Raw genomic sequence first — 13,365 nt, forward strand, 5'->3', positions numbered from 1 at the left:
CAGTTTTCTTTCTCTATTAAAACATATAAACAAATTACAAAAGCCAAAACATGCCCTTGGTGCACACATCAGTCTAAGCTGTAACATTATTTGCCTGTTTACAGTTTGTTTGATGTATAAATCCATTTATAACACAAGGCAGGACAATGTTTCAACTGCTACACTAGTCTTGTTACACTAGTCTTGTTTTGCATGGAAGAGAATCCGGATTCAAGCCCAGCATTTCCAGATGTCTAAAAAAAAGTTCTGACTTGGAACTACTTGCCCTAAATTTTGATTTTAAAAATTCTAGTGAATTTTATTTATTCTAAATAAAATGATATTATTCTCATCCTACTACTTCAGTAGTTACTAATGGGATTATTTTCCTTATAGTTAAGATGAGATATGGTAATCAGAAATGATGCATCTTGTCTCCTTTAAACTTTGATGTTGGAACCTTTGCATATTTAGTTAGATTGCCAGGTGACTTTCTGGTGGCTCCAGGCATAGGAACCGAATACAAATTGTTATAGGCAGATACAGGGTTGAAATGCTCCTGGTTTGGACCGGATCGCCTGATCCGGTAGCGATGGCAGCGGGTGCTCAGAGAACTGGTAGCAAAAATCCCTGCCCCCCGCCCCCGCCCATGCCCAGATGAGCCAAGTGATCATCAGAGGTTGTTTTTTTTTTTACTTTTAAAAGCATTTTTTCTTTGGCTGAAAAATGCTTTTAAAAGTAAAAAAAAAAGCCTCTGATGATCATGGGGCTCAGCTGGGATCATCAGAACCCTTTAAAAGCATTTTTTCTACAACCTCTTTGGCCGAAGAGGTTGTAAAAAAATGCTTTTAAAAGGTTCTGGCAATCAGGCAACTCAGCTGGGATCGTCAGAACCCTTTAAAAGCATTTTTTCTACAATCTCTTTGGCGGAAGAGGTTGTAGAAAAAATGCTTTTAAAAGGCTCCTTTGGCGAACCTAGCTAAGTTGTCTGATCATCAGAGGCTTTTAAAAGCATTTTTTTACAACCTCTTCGGCTTTTAAAATGCTTTTAAAAGTAAAAATGCTTTTAAAAGTAAATAAAAAAGTTGGCCATACCCATCCAGTCACATTACCCCCCAGTTGGGAGGGGCGTTAGTCAGGAACAAACGCTGAATTCATCTAGTGTTGAGAGCTGGGCCTGCATTCCTGGCAGTCCTCCTGACTGTTCCAATTAGTGCCATGCTACTGTGTGCTTATCTTGTCTGGCTGGAATTATTCTTCACTTCTGGGACTCATTATCTTGCCCTGCTGGAGTGATTGATTGCAGTCATTCTGCTTATAGCGTTTGGACTAGAGTATCTGCAGCCAAAAGCTGCTGCAGGTTTGTGGGAGAAAACAGGACGTTGGGGGCAAAGTTGGTGCCAATAGAGGGACTCATACCAGTTCTCTGGCTGTGTTGCCTTCGTGCCCTGCAGAAACCCTGTTTCTGTCTGGATTGTATTGTGCCTGTATTTCTCAATCCCATGAAATATGACTAAAATGGCTGAATGGAAAACAGGATAAGCTGATAGTGTTGTCACCATTTGACTGCCCCTCCCCAAAAGGATAAGTTTTCTACCCTTTTAAGAGTGGTCTGGAAGAGGATTACAGCAGCTGCAGCAGTCCTCTTTTTCATGTTGTCATCCTCATTGCCCATTTGGTTGCAAAATGTTGCATTTTATGTCTGTGTACTTGGTTATATTGATTTATTCCTTATTTAATTCCTTCTTGTTCATACGGGTTTTATGTAAGCCACTCTGCAAACTTAATTGAATGAAAATTAAAGTGAAGTACTTAGAATAAAGATGAAGCAAGGCAAACTCATCTGGGAAGGGAACTCTGATACGTTGGGATGCTACAACTGAAACGGAGCTAGGAGTAAAAATAAAGGTTTACTTTACTTGAGCTAGATATTCCACACATACCCCTTATTTTCAATCTAGTCAACTGCTATGGTGTTTCCTGATCAGTCTTTCCAAGCACTAACCAGGGCCAATCTTGTACCAGAGAAAGAAAAGCCAGAAAACTCTTTTTTTTTTTATGCCTGGTTTCCCCAGTGCCTCATTTATGGTTTTTTTCAGGTAAGTGACTACTCAACGAGTATATGCAATTTGTTTTTTAGAAAACAAAGCCTCCGCTACGTTCCAACAATCAGCAAAATTTCTAAGTTGGAAAAAAGAACTGTCAAACTGAGTAGTGTTTAATTTTCTCCAAAGTCACAAGCCAGAAAGTTACAGTATCTTTCTGCTTTATTTTGAGAAAGTTTTGTTTATAGCTTCCTGTGTGGACCTCTTGGGAAGGTAAACGATTTTCACCTTAAACCATGCTATATAAATCACAATATTAGTTGGTTAATCTTTCATAAATTGTACTTGTGAAAATATTAGTTACTCAATGTTCAAAGGGAGACAAATTAAAGATGATGAGAAAGCAATTCTACATTTAATAATATTCATTTTGGGGTTTTGGAATCTCACAGGAGGAAAATGGATCGAAATAAATCACAATCTGATATTTTGTTTCTTCTTCAACAAAGCTAACACATATGTAATAACTTCAGGAATTAGAAATAAAATAAAATAATGAGAAGAGAGACCTATATAGGAAATAGACCTCAATTTTAAATTCTAAGTAATGAAGGAATGAAAGAAAAATGGGTCCCTTAAGTCCAGGCTGATTGATCTTCCTACAGTCAATTGATGACAGTTCTGCCATATCTTGAAATATTTATCATGCCAATTTTTTAGAACAAAGATAAATCATTTTGCAATATTTTTACTTAAAGTGAAAGAAGACTCAACCTGTCTCTGTGTAGGCCTCAATTACTTACTAATATAATATTGATTGAACATGTGCTATCAGGTCAGTGTTGACTCTTAGCGAGCACATAAATAATAAATAAATATAATATAATATAATATAATATAATATAATATAATATAATATAATATAATATAATATAATATAATATTTATTTAATATATATTAAATTTAGAGACTATCCATCTCAGACACAGAATGACTCATATTTTCTCTATGACGATCTATCCCTAACTTATTCTTTCAAGTCTTCCAAAGGTACACTCATTGCATTGTAACTAAGTTTGTCTGTCTTGCTTCTGATCATCCTTTTCTTCTATTTCATTCCCCCTTTTCTAGCATTAGAGCCTTTTCCTGACAACTAGGTCCTTGCATAATGTGTCTGTACAATAATTTGAGACAGCAATACCACAGTTGGACTATTATATCCAGTTTTGGTTGCCACGATATAAAAAGGATGCTGAGATTCTAGAAAGAGTGCAGAGAAGAACAACAAAGATGATTAGGGGACTGGAGGCTAAAACATATGAAGAACCGTTGCAGGAATTAGATAAGTTGAATGAAAAGAAGGACTAGGGTGACATGATAGCAGTGTTCCGATATCTCAAGGGTTGCCACAAAGGAGTCAACCTATTCTCCAAAGTACCAGAAGACAGGACAAGAACAATGGATGGTCAAGGAGAGAAGCAGGACAAAAAGCAGGACAAGAAGCAATGGATGGTCAAGCAGAGAAGCAACCTAGAACTAAAGAGAAATTTCCTGGCAGTTAGAACAATTAACCTTTGGAATGGTTTGCCTTCAGAAGTTGTGGGTGCTCTATCACTGAAGGTTTTTAAAGAGATTGGACAATCACTTGTTTGAAATGTTATAGGATCTCCTGCTTGAGTAGGGTATTAGACTAGAAGACCTCCAAGGTCCCTTCCAATGCTGATATTCTGTGAATTTTGATTAATCGTGCCCCAAGTGAAAACTCTAGGATGATTTATTTGATGAGCCATCTGCTTGTTTTCTTGGCTCTCCATGGTATTCTCAGAAGTGTTCAGAAGAATATAGGATTACTTCTACAGATTATGCCAACATATGTTAGATTTATACCAGGATTAACATATGCCTAGCAAGATTCTTTGTGATTTTATGTGAACAGACTTACTGCAAAGACTTGTTTGTTGTTTGTGAATCTTAAGTGAAAAGCCCTCATGGGTAAATAGAGTCTGAAATAAAAATAGAAAGTATCTCACTCTCCACAGATGTGCAAACTATGGAGCTGCTCCATGACAAAGTGGCTATTTTATAATAATTTCTGTTAGAACTTTACTAAGAAGAGGGTCTATTTCTATGCTATTTCCAAATCTGCCAACTAAAAAGAAAAGTATTATAAAGAAATTATTTCTCCCCTGTAAACGTCCATCTAAAGAAGAAGCCTATGCTGGGAAAAATCTCATTCAAACAATATTTTTGCATTTATAACATAGAGATGGCAAGTACTGTATACCAATCATTTTCTTTTAGAGAATGTAAGAAGCTTTCCTTTCTCAATCCCATGGTTTCAAGTTTCTTGCAAAGCTTTGCTCTTAATCTCTCTGAGGTTCCTGCAACCTATCCCTGAGCCTTCCTCTTTGCCCTTGATTATTTGACATCTCCAGTTAGTATTCTCCACTGTCCAGTACAACTAAGGAACTATACAAAACAGAAAAACTGAGTGCCATAAATCAACAAAGCTCTTGATTTTCTCCCGTACCACTATAGATAATGGTATGATGCCTCAGGAAGGAGATAAGAAGTCTTAATTTGGTTCTTTCTTTATTTTTTTCAAATTAGTAGGGGAATTGAACTAATAATAGTTGCCTCCCTCCCCCTTTGTTCGTAAAGTATTTATTTGCGGAGGAATCTGTCAGGAGAATTACATTTCCTCCAATCTTCATATAATCACTTAAATCCAAGACTAAAAATGGCTTTATCCTTAAGGAGCAATGATCCGTGCCATATTACTTAACCATACCTGATTTATTTTTGTGTAAGTGGGATCGCTAAAGTAAAAAAAAAAAGTAACTTGTTAAGCATTGTATACCAGCCTCCTTTCTTCCTATTTATAACACAATTTTGTGTAATTGCAACAGTCTAATACAACACCAAAGACCTGTGCACTAACTCAGTTATTTATTTACTTAGATCTCACACAGCAAAAATCTAGATGATAAGAGTTTTCTACACCTATTTCATGCCAATTTAGTTGAAGTATGGACGTGCCAAATTTCAAATGATGGCTAGTTGAAGGTAAAAGCTTTATGCTTGTCTTTGCTGCTATCTAATTCCCATCTGGATTTTTGCAGCACAGGTGTGGAGGGCTTCCAATATGCTTCCAATGATTTGTGTCACAATACAAACAGAAACTTTTTCTTGTGGGAAGATTTTTATGCAGGTTTACAGATAAATATAATTTTAAATCAGTGTTTTTCAAGCTTGGCAATTTTAAAGTATGTGGATCTTAACTCCCAGAAATACCCAGCCAGCATTCAGAGAGTTGAAGTCTACAGATCTTAATTGCCAAGTTCAAAAATGCTGGCCATAGAGTCACTGTCAGCTTTGCTTTGTATGGCAAAATTACAACCTGGGTTGCTCCAGTGGGATCAAGTACTTTATGCTCTGTACTTCTGTAGGGTTTAGTTCATCTGCAAAACAACATCAGAAAATGATTGAGGCTTTAATAGCATCCCTAGCATGTGAGCATAGCTTTTCAGGTGAATTGTTGATATGAATACCATACTTACAGATCCCATACTTTTCTATTACTTCTAAAATCTTTGCTGCAGCTTATGAAAGACTCCAAAGATGTAACATCATTTAAGCCAATCTCTCTGTTTATCACATGAACCCAGATTAAAGCATCCTCAGCAGGATTCAGCCTTTGCTTGAATGCATCAATAATTGCTTTCAATTTTGGTCCTATAATTAAGGTTGTCCATAGCATTTGTTCAAGATGTATTTGATTGCAAACAGATTTTTTTTATTTTATTTGTTTTTATTTCATGTCCTGTTCTCTTGCAGTTGAAAAGAAGTCTTGATCTTTTAGACGGAGTCCCTTCTCCCCTTTCAGGACTTAAGGGTCATAATATACCCCCAGTGGTTTCTTCTTAAGGCTCAACATGGTTCATCCTATCAGTTTTCCCCCTAGTCCTAGTCCTCTTACAGACAATCATCTTTTTTAAACTAATTTTTATTAAAGGTTTGTTTGTTTTTTTGCAAAGTAAAAGCATCAAAATTTAAAGAAAAAAAGAAAGGAAAGAAAGAAAAGTAAAAGGAAAGTGATAACTAATTAGAAAAGAAATGAAGGAAAAAAATAGCAAAACAAACAAAAAAACAGAAAAAATATAAAGAGGAGCAGCTTCTTTACAGCAATTCTAAATGCATTTTATTTTCTCTGCCTAAAGTTACATTATGCTCCCTTCCCTCCATATTCTATCCTTTCTTAATCAGCAAACTTGTAAATCACAAGTTCATTTTTTTCCTGTTTTCAGCAAAAGATCTATAAAGGGTTTCCAGTTACTAACAAATGTACTTATTGTTTTATCCATAATCAAACAAGTTAATTTTCAATCTTTGCAAATTTTCTCATCTTCACTAACCATTCCTTCGCTGTGAGTATTTCAGAGTCTTTCCACCCAATCTTTTTTTTTTAAAGTACACAAGTCTAAGTTTACATTTCAAATGTAAACTTCATGCTTGGGGGCTTAAAGTGCTCAGAGTGGTGTGGGGATCTCTGCACTGTAACTGGAGCATCTGCAGAGATCTAGTGCTCAGTCTTTCTTGGTCAATCAGGGAGGAGAGATTTCTCAGCAAATCCAAGCTTGGTAATCAAGCGTCTCTTGCAAATCTCTTCCCACAAGACACATTTCTTCTAATTGCTGCTTGGAAGCAGCAGTAGATTCCCCATCTTGCCTCAGGCAGGCCTTATGACTTAAATAGATCTAAATGCAGGGTGAGAAATCGGCAGTGGGATTTAAAGCTTAGTCCTCTGTGCTCAGGGATCTGTTTCAGCCTTGGAACGTAGCCTCACTTTCCAATCCTTTGATCATTTTTGTTACTGTTCTCCGCACCTGTTCCAGTTGCCCTGATACTTTCCAGAACTTTATACAGTACTCAAAATAAGGTTTGGCCAATGCAGGATAGAATGGAACTATTACTTTCTGTAATTTAGAAACTATTTTTTTCCATTGGTGCACCCTCAGTTTTAACAGTCCCATTCTGTTGCATGGTCATATTCACATTGCAATCCAGTTTAACCTCACATCTGTTGCATGTGACTCAGTTTCCTATAAATTGCTTCTCTGTGGTGTCTAACTTAATTTCCTTAGCTGAATGTTGCTATTTTAAGCGCCATATATTTGTTTTCTTTGTGTCTCTCTTTCTTTGTCAGTACAAGGAAAACAGCCCAACTTCATAAACAAATTTGGACACCTCATTCTGCAAGAAGGTGATGATTTAGATCTACATTGTACAATACACGGAGAGCCAAGGCCAAATGTCATTTGGACAAAAGATGGCATCAGAATGGCAGCAAGGGAAATATGTGTATGTTTAAATGTTTCCTTTGGGAACAGTGGCTTATGCCTTTCATTTCAGCACTAATCTCTTTTCATATTTCTTTATTATTATTTTTTTCAGATTGAGAAATTAGGGGACATCTACTACCTTGTAAAAAGAAACGCAGTTGTTGCTGATACCGGAAAATATATCTGTCTTGCCACTAATGAATTAGGGGAAGCGCACTGCTCAGCTTTCATCAGAGTAATAGGTAACTGGACTTAGTCCACATTAGTATAATAAATGAGGAAGACCTTGTTCCCGTGCTATCTGACACTTCCATTTTGTTTCAGAGAAAAATAAAAGTGACATATCCCCAACGCAAGACTAAATCAAATCAAGAGAAAGGCCATTTGCTGGGGGGGAAAAATGAGGACTGCCACACCCTGAGCAGTACAAGGTCAAGATTGACATTGCTTCAGAGGTCAAAATCAAACCAAAAAACATTCCAACATTCAGTTTAATTTCCTTTTGTCTTCAGAAGCACAGGAACAGCCCCTCCAGCCCCTTTCTGTATAAAGCGTTCTTACTGTTCTCTTCTTTTCATATTGTGTGTTTTTTTCATCAACAAAGCAGCTAACCTTCAGACATTAACCATGAGGCAAAGGGCCATAAGCAGACTCAGGTTTTCAAACTCACCACATTGCCTCTTCCAAAGAGGCAAAATTGTAAGCAAAGGAACCCTTTAAATCAGGGGTGTCCAAACTTGGCAACTTTTAAGACTTGTGGACTTCAATTCCCAGAATTCCTCAGCCAGCTTTGCTGGCTGAGGAATTCTGGGAGTTGGTCCACAAGTCTTAAAGTTGCCGAGTTTGGACATCCCTGCTTTAAGTGATTGCGATTTATGAAGTAAAGATTATACCTGGTAAGGCAGTTCTCCTCGTGATCATGTACATTGTACACAACACAGTGATAGGCAATGACTTTGTGAGGTAATTAAGGTTATCTCAGATATCAGGGAGGACAATAATGGGGGATGGGCTAATGTCATTCCAATGAACAGAATTTCTGATGAATAAGAATTGTTGGTCTTTAAAAGTCGCTCTGTAGTCAGCCCACTCACTGGAAACATATTGTGTAGCCATAGGGAAGCTCCTCTATTGTAATGTGTAGGAATCTGTGGAACCTTCTGGCAAACTTGGACTGGCAAACTAATATACTTGGACTTCAGTAAAGCATTTGATAAAGTAGACTATAATCTACTACTAGATAAAGTAGAAAAATGTGGGTTAGACAGCATCACCACCAGATGGATTCGTAAGTGGCTGACCAACCGCACTCAACGAGTAGTCCTCAACGGAACTACATCCACATGGAGGGAAGTATGCAGTGGAGTACCCCAAGGCTCTGTTTTAGGCCCAGTACTCTTCAACATCTTCATCAATGACTTGGACGAGGGGATAGATGGGGAACTCATCAAATTTGCAGATGACACCAAGCTGGCAGGAATAGCCAACACTCCAGAAGATAGGCTCAAGATAGGCTCAAGAAAGATCTTGACAGACTAGAACATTGGGTGCTATCTAACAAAATGAAATTCAACAGTAAAAAAAGTAAGGTTCTACATTTAGGCCAAAAAAACAAAATGCACAGGTACGGATATGTGGTACCTTGCTCAATAGTAGTACCTGTGAGAGGGATCTTGGAGTTCTAGTGGACAACCATTTAGATATGAGTCAGCAGTGTGCAGCAGCTGCCAAAAAAGCCAACACAGTTCTGGGCTGTATAAACAGAGGGATAGAATCAAGGTTGACTCAGCCTTCCATCCTTTATAAGGTAGGTAAAATGAGGACCCAGATTGTTGGGGGCAATAAAAGTTGACTTTGTATATAATATACAAATGGATGAAGACTATTGCTTGACATAGTGTAAGCTGCCCTGAGTCTTCGGAGAAGGGCGGGATATAAATGCAAATTAAAAAAAAAAAAGATCACGTGAAGTGTTAATGCCACTTTATAATGCCTTGGTAAGGCCACACTTGGAATACTGCATTCAGTTTTGGTCACCACGATGTAAAAAAGATGTTGAGACTCTAGAAAGAGTGCAGAGAAGAGCAACAAAGATGATTAGGGGACTGGAGGCTAAAACATATGAAGAACGGTTGCAAGAACTGGTTATGCCTAGTTTAATGAAAAGAATTTGGATTGTATTATAACAAGGATGAAGGGATGTGGTGGCTCAGTGGCTAAGACACTGAGCTTGTTAATCAAAAGGTCAGCAGTTTAGCGGTTCAACTGGAGGCTAAAAAATATGAAGAACGGTTGCAGGAACTCGATATGTCTAGTTTAATGAAAAGAAGGACAAGGGGAGACATGATAGCAGTGTTCCAATATCTCAGGGGTTGCCACAAAGAAGAGGGAGTCAAACTATTCTCCAAAGCACCTGAGGCTAGAACAAGAAGCAATAGATGGAAACTAATCAAGGAGAGATGCAACTTAGAACTAAGGAGAAATTTCCTGACGGTTAGAACAATTAATCAGTGGAACAACTTGCCGGCAGAAGTTGTAAATGCTCCAACACTGGAAATTTTTAAGAAAATGTTGGATAGCCATTTGTCTGAAATTATGTAGGGTTTCCTGCCTGGGCAGGGGGTTGGACTAGAAGACCTCCAAGGTCCCTTCCAACTCTGATATTATTATTATTATTATTATTATTATTATTATTATTATTATTATTATTATTATTACTACTACTACTACTACTACTACTACTACTACTACTACTACTACTACTACTATTATTCTTCAAAGATCTCACAACTTTAAATGTGGCAAGATATGGAACTTTATGAGGCTTTAGTATACTTCTTTATTTTTTTAAAAAGGTTGCCCTTCAAAGCTGTTTGCAGCAGGTGGCTTAAAGTCCTATGTTTTGTTATGAAGAAACAAATCATACTTGCTCTGTGACACCTCATGTTCCAGATCAAGTTTCATGCATTGAAATATTTTATTCTTAACTATGTCTGTAGTCAGACCGGACTTTGTGTAGAAAATAGATCTTTCTGCTCATGGAAAAGACAAAATCCAGAAAAGAGAATGGGAGAAGAAGGACAATTTTCTCCCAAGAGCAAATTTTCAGAGGTTAAAGAGGCAGTGGGAAAAAGGGGAATGAAACGGGTGAAATCCAGCAGGTTCTGACAGGTTCTAGAGAACTGATAGCAGAAATTTTGAGTAGTTCGGAGAACCGGCAAATAACACCTCTGGCTGGCCCCAGAGGGGGTCGGGAATGGAGATTTTGCATTATGTTTCCCCTGGAGTGGGGTGGGAATGGAGATTTTGTAGTATCCTTCCCCTGCCATGCCAAGCCACGCCCATCAAGCCACACTACGCCCACCAAGCCATGCCCACAGAACCAATAGTAAAAAAATTTTGGATTTTACCATTGGAGTGAAACCATCGGCTTGCTTTGAAAGGAAGATGGTGATACTAGCACAAAGTTCTCCACTCCCAGTCTTCCATTTTTGCGTAGTTCAAATAAAACACTGAGGAAAAGAAGGACATGTTGCTTTTCCCCAATGCCTGCCTGCTTCTGTTGTATGAGTGTTATCATTTACAATCTTCTAATGTTTTGTAGGTTTTATTCAATAAGCTTTATTTAATCACTGACCAGTAATAAATAATTCTTGACTTTTGTATAAATAGCATTTGCTGGATATGCTATTTTGTCATTTTGTCATGTGAACCCACTGTTGAGAGTGATTTAGCAGATACAGATTTATCTCTGTATCTGTAGTTTATAACAGTTAGTCCCATATTTTCTACTGTATGCTTTTGTCCCCACCCCCGCCCAAGTTGCCACTTCTTATTGAGATTTCTCTCTATTGTCCAGCCATTTCATGCTTCACAAGGCTGGGGAGCGTAGCTGAACAGAAAGCCACCAAATAGAAATCAGTAGGGAAATATGATTCTTGACAGATACCAACAGTGACTAGCTTTGGTACCAGTCTGGTGGGAATCAGATGACTTTCAAATGACTCCCAGCATTTGGAAGTGCGGTGGGTGGGGATTAGTGATATTTTTGTATTCATGTAATAGCAACAATGAGCTAGTGTGGCATGTACTGTGTATATCTTGCGTATGGATGTGTATGAACATGGTTTCAATACCCCCTACGTACCGAAAGGGATAATCAGCATTCAGTTTCTAAAAATGCATTTGTCAAAATTTAAATCTGCCTGTGAGCCTCACCATCTGCCCTGAAAGCTTCCTGTTCGGTCCAAGAGGATGGAGATAATCTGAATTGCCTAGTGGTGATATTTTTTAAAAATGACTTCATGCTTTCTCGAACCTCAGCCCTGTTATTCAAAACAGATTCTGTGAAGGATTTGTTATGAGCCTGGAAATGTGTTAAGGCCTGATGGAAGCGAATATTGGTGATCCGTACATTAGAAAATTGAGCTTCCTTTTTCTCACTGCAGAAAATGAGAGCTGCACTTTAATTAACCCAGAGATACATCAAGAGCAAAAATTGGAAGATATAGCCTGAGTTATTGGAGGAAAAAAGAACCTTGAAAAAGTATAGCATAAATTATTATATAGGTCTTTGGTTGTTCGGGTTTTCTCCCGTGTAAGATTGGAAGTGTCTTGGCGACGTTTCGACGAAGTCTCATTCGTCATCTTCAGGCTTCAGCTTCGTGCTTCTGGGAGCAATGTGTGATCGCAGCTGTTTCTTCCTTTTAACTGCTAGTGGGGGTTTGAACTGATTGGGTGGGAGCTTGGCTGTGCTCTGATTGGATGGGGGTTTTTCTGTGCTCTGATTGGCTGGGGGTATGTCCTGTGTTGGTGGGGGCTTGGTTGTGCTCAGTCTAGTCTGTGCTGCAGGGGGATTTGAGCTGGTGAGCTGCATAGCTGTTGTTTGGCTTTGTGGTCGTGCTACATCTTCATAGTGGGTGTCAGTCTGCTGCATGAATGGATTGGAGGGGTTTGAAATGGCTAATGTTGCAGCTGCGGTCTGGCTTCTGGTCCTTGGTCGTGCTTCATGATCAGTGTGGGTTTGGGTCTGCTTTCTGGGTGGATGTGCGGTGGTGACATCCTGTGTGGACCTTGTGAGTGTGGGTCTGGTGTCATTCCTCGTGTTAGGGACTCGTTTGTCAATAAGGGCGGGTTTCCAAATGGCTGGTAGGCGGAGGTGTCATCTCGTTTGTTCATGCTGTGTGGGCGTTTTCTATCTCAATGGCTTCTCTGATTATTCTGTTGTTAAAGTGTTCAGTTTTGGCGATAGTTCTGGTCTTTTAAAGTCAATATCATGTCCTGTGACTTTAAAATGTTGGACCAGGGAAGAAGTTGGTTCCTCTTTTTTGAATGAGTTCTTGTGTTCTTCAATGCGTGCACTTATTCTTCTGTTGGTTTGTCCAATGTATGTGTGGGGCAGGCGGTGCATGGGGATTCATATACTCCTTGATTTTCTAACTCAATTTTGTCTTTGGGGTTTCTTAGGATGGTGGATATTTTTCTGTTTGTGCAGAATGCTGTCTTGATGTTGTGTTTGTGGAGGATCTTGCTGATTCTGTCTGTGGTGCCTTTTATATATGGGAGGAGGGCTGTGCCGTTTTCTTGTTCTCTGTCTTGGATTTTAGTGGGGGGTTCTTTTTGGATTAGCTTGGTAATCTTATTTGTTTGGAATCCATTGGATGTTAGTACGTTAGTGAGAGTGTCTAGTTCGGGTTTTAGGTGTTGTTCATCAGCTAAGCATTTTTATATAAATTATTATATACTATACAATAATTATACAGGATGTAATGTAATATATTATATTATACTATAATTGGTCTCCCAAAGAATTTTGTATCATGTTGCCAACATGAATTAAATGGATACTTTTGTGCTTAACATCCACAAATTTTTTATATAATACTCTATTACAGTCTAAAAGAGACACAAACAGGATCTTCTAGACTAGAGTGGCATATGCAACCCTCTTGTTTTAATGTTGGAGTCACAATTCAAAGATTTGGGGGTACCGTGAAGG

General features: G+C 38.3%; 1 protein-coding gene across 1 annotated transcript in view; it reads left to right on the forward strand.

The window, feature by feature from the left end:
• Positions 1–8,056, forward strand: part of CCDC141 (coiled-coil domain containing 141) — a 134,622-nt gene extending 126,566 nt beyond the window's left edge. Inside the window, exons 25-27 of the mRNA XM_058189531.1 lie at positions 7,232–7,386; positions 7,480–7,609; positions 7,692–8,056. Coding sequence (XP_058045514.1) covers positions 7,232–7,386; positions 7,480–7,609; positions 7,692–7,729 — 323 coding nt within the window. The 3' untranslated portion in view covers positions 7,730–8,056. The remainder of the gene's footprint in view (positions 1–7,231; positions 7,387–7,479; positions 7,610–7,691) is intronic.
• Positions 8,057–13,365: the final 5,309 nt, after the last annotated feature.

The sequence above is a fragment of the Ahaetulla prasina genome, chromosome 1, assembly GCF_028640845.1.
Source record: "Ahaetulla prasina isolate Xishuangbanna chromosome 1, ASM2864084v1, whole genome shotgun sequence".
Classification (NCBI taxonomy): Eukaryota; Metazoa; Chordata; class Lepidosauria; order Squamata; family Colubridae; genus Ahaetulla; species Ahaetulla prasina.